General features: G+C 44.0%; 1 protein-coding gene across 1 annotated transcript; it reads right to left on the bottom strand.

Annotated features, from left to right (window-relative positions):
• Positions 1–2,862: 2,862 nt before the first annotated feature.
• On the bottom strand, positions 2,863–5,274 carry LOC147904085 (uncharacterized). Its single transcript, XM_087372759.1, has 7 exons — positions 4,978–5,274; positions 4,849–4,881; positions 4,546–4,707; positions 4,395–4,462; positions 4,132–4,294; positions 3,843–3,975; positions 2,863–3,380 (listed from the first exon to the last, which is right to left on the bottom strand). Exons 1-6 carry the CDS (start codon positions 5,173–5,175, stop codon positions 3,844–3,846), a joined length of 756 nt encoding a protein of 251 aa, XP_087228885.1. The 5' UTR covers positions 5,176–5,274; the 3' UTR covers positions 2,863–3,380; position 3,843.
• Positions 5,275–5,909: the final 635 nt, after the last annotated feature.

Genomic DNA, 5,909 nt, shown 5'->3' with positions numbered 1-5,909 from the left:
AATATAATGGATTGTTAGGGTAATATACCTGATAGGGATGACATTTTAAAAATATTATATATGAATGTCCTGACAGTCCTAGTGTAGGTCTTGTATATGAAGGACCTACTAGTTTATTGGATGAGAATGAAGGTGTATGTCTAGGTGTATGTGAACAACTATAGACAATGCCAAAATTATTAGCTAAATGGGAAAGTACTTTTATTGTCACATAGTTACCCAAGCTAAATAGAGGACATGATGCAGTTTGGGTCGTAGTTGATCGACTTACCAAACTTGTGTGGTTCATACCTACCAGGACAACTATAAAGGCACCAAAATTAGCTTAGCAATTTATTGAACAGCTCTTTGTGGTTTACCTAGTTCTTGCCCTCCAATGCATGTCCCTATGCTCTCCTCATTTGGGCGCTTATAAGTGGGTTAATGACCCATTTACTTCAACACTTTCTCCCATCCTCTCTTTCTCATCCTTCAGTCCCCGCCCCATAGCTTAAAGCCTCCTCTCTCCCCCAAAAGGTCCTGCGAGCGATGAGAGAGAGTGCTAATATATCCAAGGCCCCAAGGGGGCTTCTTTTGCTTATGGGATTAACATCCCACCAAATTTACACGTGTCAAAGCGCGAGGCTGCCCCTCCAATGAACCATGCTCCAATGCCGACAAGGGGTGAGGCCACAACCTCCAACACCCCCTTGTGGACAAACCCCGAGCAAACCATCGTGGGACTGACCAAACCTGTGGTCACAGCCAAACACAAGACTGAACCAATCAACAAAGGCCAGCCCACCAAACACCATCGAGTAGTTGTTGCCCAAGCCCACAGGAGGAAACGCACATGTGAAGCAATCAAGACTCAAGAGCCACACTCCGAGATCTACCGCGAGTCACAGCCCTCAGTGATGAGTCGCACTTAATGTTTGCCATAGATCGTGACGCCTCTGTAGCACACAATCCACGAAAGCCGTGTCGCCATGGCAACCCGCCTCGCCCACTCTATTAATTGCACTCCATACTTGGTTCTGACAAACAAATGGAAGAGCCGTAAAGGGATTTGTAGCCCCTAACAACCCTGGATTGTGGAGCCGCTATAGATTGCCAACCCACCATGGGGCCTAGAACAATGCATTTGCCAGCCGATGCCCTGTGATTATAACCCGATGATTATCACTCGGGGTCCCATGCATTTTCCATTGCCTAGGGACCGGCTGTAACCCTCCCCACACCACACGTGTTTAGTCGAAGCTCCCATCAAGCTTCAACCACTCAATAATTCAACTCGACTTCGAATATGTGGGGCCCTTTTGTTCCCTCCATGTCTCTTGGATACAATGTCGTTGTGGGAAAATTATATTTACACATTACGTTTAACTAAAGCAAAACACTTAAATGAGAGCTAGCCTTCCTCCGATCTAAGCTATAAAGGTTTGAACACAAGTCACATTAGAAGTCCACAAATGTCAAACTAATTGTTGTTCCATTTGTGAGACTAGCAAGTGCAAGCAAACCTCTGTTATACCTTTTAGGGAGCTCCTCCATGAACTCAAGGACCTTACACACTTCTAATGCTTCTTGCGACTTCCCACCTTTTATTCTTTTGAAGGTTGGACTCTGGGTTTGGATTTCTTGTCAAATCTTTGTTTGACCTTTTAGTTGTTGGAAGGTTGGTCCCATGGCAATGTTAAATTTATACACCAGCATTTTGTGGGCAACACTTTCAAAGATAGGATTTATGGCCTGCCCAAGCCTTTGACACTCTCTGCAGCTGCTCTCCTTTCGCAAAGGCAAATTGATTCCAAAGGTTCTACTCAATGACTTGACATTGAAAACTCGTCTCAAATCGGCATTGTCGAATAGGTTAAATGTTCATGTAGTCATCGAAGAAGATGTAGTATGAGAATTCTTAGAAAGGTGTCATGAGGCCCCATGTCACATTGAAATACTCTTCACAAATCGGCATTGTCAGATAGGTCATATTCATGTAGTTAATCATTGCTCATCAACAAATATGCTAGTATGAGGATAGTAGAATGCTTTGTCACAAGGCCCCATGTCACATTCCACACTAGTAGAAAGGTGTCATGAGGCCCTGTGTGTCAAATTCTACAACCTCAACCTTGTTGCTGTCCCAAACCCTGTTGTAGACAGTAGGCTGAGTGCAGGTGCTGCCTTCAACTGTGGCCTGTAGGGGCTGCTGTACAGCTGCCTCTAGAGATAAATTGGCAGGGCAAAGGGCAGGAGCTGAGGCTGGAGGAAGGCTGGTACTGAATGGAAAATAAGGGCTGGAGCAGCCCCTTACGGGCCTAAAACTAGCCGACTAGACTGCCCGACTGGCAGTCTAGGTTGACCTAACACCTGTGCCTGGCACTGGTGTATGTAATCAGTAGGGTCTCATAGCTTATCATGTAGGTCTCCACTGTTGGGTGCCTGACACTAATCTCTTGAGGATGAGAACCTACTAACATTAGCTAGGAAACTTTATTTGGGCTAGCTTATCCTTTAGGCCAAACTCAGTCTCCTGTCTTATCTTTTATATTCAATCCTCTATCATGTCATAATTTACCGAAACCCAAGTGGCTGTGGCTTTTTCATTTCCCAATGAGTAGTCTTGTAGGACATTGATCCCTATAACCTTGTCATGGAGGTTCATCCTCAAATGGATTCACCAGACGCTACAGCTAGTACCTAACTGAAAAGCAAGGAATAACAATACATGCAAATATTGCAATCAAATCTGAGATCTAAAAGAAATTAAGAAATACATAATATGTTACCGAGATGTTCAGACGAAGTGACATGATCAAAAGATATTTCAGCATCCGCAAATCAATCCTATGACAATTGAGCTTATTCTCTGGTCAAACCGCACTCTGGTGCAAATTTGCTTCCAAAACAACGTGCTTCAAAACAAATTCAACCTTATGGTTGTCAATTTCCATGATATAGACTTCACTGCCTTGTCTGTAAGTAGGATCTTGTCTTCTTATCATTATGAGATCATTGTATCTACTCACAAAGAACTGTGACTGATATAAAGGGACACGAGTCCTAACAAAGGCCCATGCCCCCTCAAAGGAAGGACACTTTCCAAAATACATTACATATGTACATTTTTGACCGTCAAAGGCACAAAGACATTTGTACTTACCTTTCATACGTGACTCCTCACTCTTCATGCCCAAGAGAGTCCCTGAAATACAAATACATTCGCTTGGCTCCCAACACCCGTGCATGTCTAGCCTCATAAATTATTACAGTACCAAAAACCCTTGACATGCAGGTCTCCTCAAACTTTCTGGTGCAGTTGGGCTATTCCGGTAGATGTGTACTTCATCTTTCTGCGGTAGAATTCTCAAGAGGATGCTTAACGTCGTTTCTAAAGTGCCCTGGTAGTGCAGAAGGCAAAATAAAGATATCCCATGAATTTCCAGTTTTACTAGAATGCTGACTCGCAATAAACATCCACTAAAATCAATTCAACTTCGCCAACCAGGGATGAGAGATCGAAAAGATAAGCACTCCAGATAAAAGCCATCCACCGTCATACAGTAAACGACATTAAATTGAGACGTTAGCACCATCTGCATGAGATGTGGCAAATTTGTTTATTAAATCTTTCAGTTGGGCATTAGCAGAACATCTTGACGTCTTCAGCAAATTATACTGGAGCAACACAAGACAGCTCCATGAGGTTATGAAGCATTTTTTTGATTGGCCTCGTCAGAGCACATATGATGAGATGGCATTGCCAAGATTTTAGAAATTTATGAGAGCCTGAGCCCACCCCCACATGTACATTTTCACAAACACGCAGAAGTACAAGCATGGCAAAATAGATGGTCAGGTACCTTATGGCTCTGCATTTTGCCATAGCTTTTGCATGCCTTCCAGGTGAGCTGAACCCACGATAGCTACAACTTTCCCCTCTATTTTTCGCAACCGTTGTGTCATCAGTTCATCCCTGTCATGAATTAGTGCCTTCTGTAGTTCAGAAATCAACAGTTCAGTTACTATCCCAGTTACTATCCCAAACATGTAGGAAAAACTCTGCTTGGCGTGTAGTTTGTTCCTTTTGCGGCAAAATCATGATCTCAACAGATATGTCAGGAGTAGGGTTTAAAGCTTGGCGTTGCGTACCATTCCCGGAAAGTTACTAACAAATTCTTCCATTGCATTTTTGTTCTTCAGGGCTTTAATACACGCCCTGCCGTTTTCGGGGTCAAAAAAAGCAGGAAATTTCTTTGCTAATTGAGGCAAGCTCGCTAGAGAAGGGGAGAGTTCTTTTAGAATCCTTCCCATAGTGACCTGAGATTAGACGAGTGGCAAATTAGTCTACTGGGAGACGTGGACAAGAATAATGCAAATGCAGCATTGACTTGCAACAAACAAAATTCGATGAGCTTGCATCTTGAGCTTCATCAATGTAATGAAATTCCGCTCCAACTTTCTCCCCTTCTTGAAGAGCAACCTGCGCGACGAGATTGAGAACAGTTATATGGGGGAGAAGCACGCATAACTCCACGGTAAATCCTTTCGCCAGGTACTACTTACCTTGAACTCCTTTCCGAGGCTCAGACCACTTCCCAATACATCGGAAAATACCTCTCGAAACAAGCGCCCAAGGTCACCTGGCAGGTTCGCGAGGTAGGAGGGTTCGATGGTTTCTGACGTCCCCGATCGTAAGTGTACAGCTCTAGCCGCACACAACTCAAGCTGCAACATTTACACTCGAGTTTCTGATCACGAATGCCTTGTAGCTGATAATGGTTCTGGACATAATGGACGTAGCATTTTCTATAAACCCAAAACCAACCCAAACGAGAGATTGAAGCCTAAAGAGAGCTCCATACTTACAGCTACCGCATTGGGCTTGACAGCCGTGATCACCTGCGGGGGAAACACAGAAAATGAGGGATTTGCGCGCAAAAGAAAGAAGCAAATCCGATGAACGGAATGAGGGGATGCAAGGGAGGAAAGACTTACTTCTTTAACTGTGACTGCACTGTGGGGAGAGGCATGGCAAGTGCCAACGAGGAAAACTTCTGCGCCGTTGAGGGAGTTGCGCAAATAGAGGGTATCGTGATGGAAGGCGGGGCTGCAAAAGCTACGGTAAAGAGAGGGAGAGGAGTAGAAGAGATGGGTTACAGAAGAAGAAGAAGAAGTAGCCCTTCGCATCGCCATTGCAGAAAGACAATTTCATTTCCCATGTTAGTAACTTTGCCACTTCTATACAATTTCCAATGTTGCCCATCTTGACTTTGGGAAATGCCTCATCTCGGGCCTTTTGTCTCTCACACACAGCGACACCATCACCGTCTTTCGAGAGCCACCCACATAAACAAATACAGTATCATTTAGAGCTTTTTTTAATGTTTTGAATTGATAGGAAGATAGTTTAGAGGATTGCTAAGGTGTGTGTAATAGCAAACTCCAACAAAAACACCCAAAAGTGATGCTTGGAGTGATTTTCAAAGTGGTTTTGGGCAGGAGAAACTATTACATTTTGCAAAACTCCCCATTTTCCATTCAAATGTTGCTCTTTTTTGTTGTTTTTTGCATTGAGTAGGTAGACTAGGTAGTTTAGCATCCCCCTATCACAAAAAAACCTGCACGAAAACTTCAAAATCATCAAAAATCGGTCGGCAAAATTGTGAGTTCCTATCCCGTCGACCCATTGTGATAGCTTGGTATCTCGCCGACCCATCGCCTTAATCCCTATCCTATCGCGATGACTAACACATGTCAGCCGCCTAAACCACCTACCAAATTTATGGTCTGACAGGAGAGTTGACTTGGTGCTACAGCTTGCTATCCATCCGCCTGGTGCTATAGCGCTATCCCTCCAGCCGGTGCCATATTGATCATCCCGCCAACTTGCTATCACATTGGGGTTGGTGCTTTACCTCTATCCCGTC

The sequence above is a fragment of the Dipteris shenzhenensis genome, chromosome 3 (assembly GCF_047967505.1).
Source record: "Dipteris shenzhenensis isolate YYH24624 ecotype China chromosome 3, Dip_SZ_1.0, whole genome shotgun sequence".
Lineage (NCBI taxonomy): Eukaryota > Viridiplantae > Streptophyta > Polypodiopsida > Gleicheniales > Dipteridaceae > Dipteris > Dipteris shenzhenensis.
The sequence above is the reverse complement of the archived record's forward strand: the minus strand, read 5'-3'. Positions and strand labels throughout refer to the sequence as shown.

What these genes read in the sequence shown, in the direction of transcription:
- LOC147904085 (XM_087372759.1), bottom strand. Translation starts at nt 5,175, where the DNA reads ATGGCGATGCGAAGGGCTACTTCTTCTTCTTCTTCTGTAACCCATCTC. An exon ending in TCAAGCCCAATGCGGTAGCT is followed by an intron (nt 4,708 to 4,848) that starts GTAAGTATGGAG and finishes TAAATGTTGCAG; the next exon opens with CTTGAGTTGTGTGCGGCTAG. An exon ending in GATGAAGCTCAAGATGCAAG is followed by an intron (nt 4,295 to 4,394) that starts CTCATCGAATTT and finishes ATCTCAGGTCAC; the next exon opens with TATGGGAAGGATTCTAAAAG.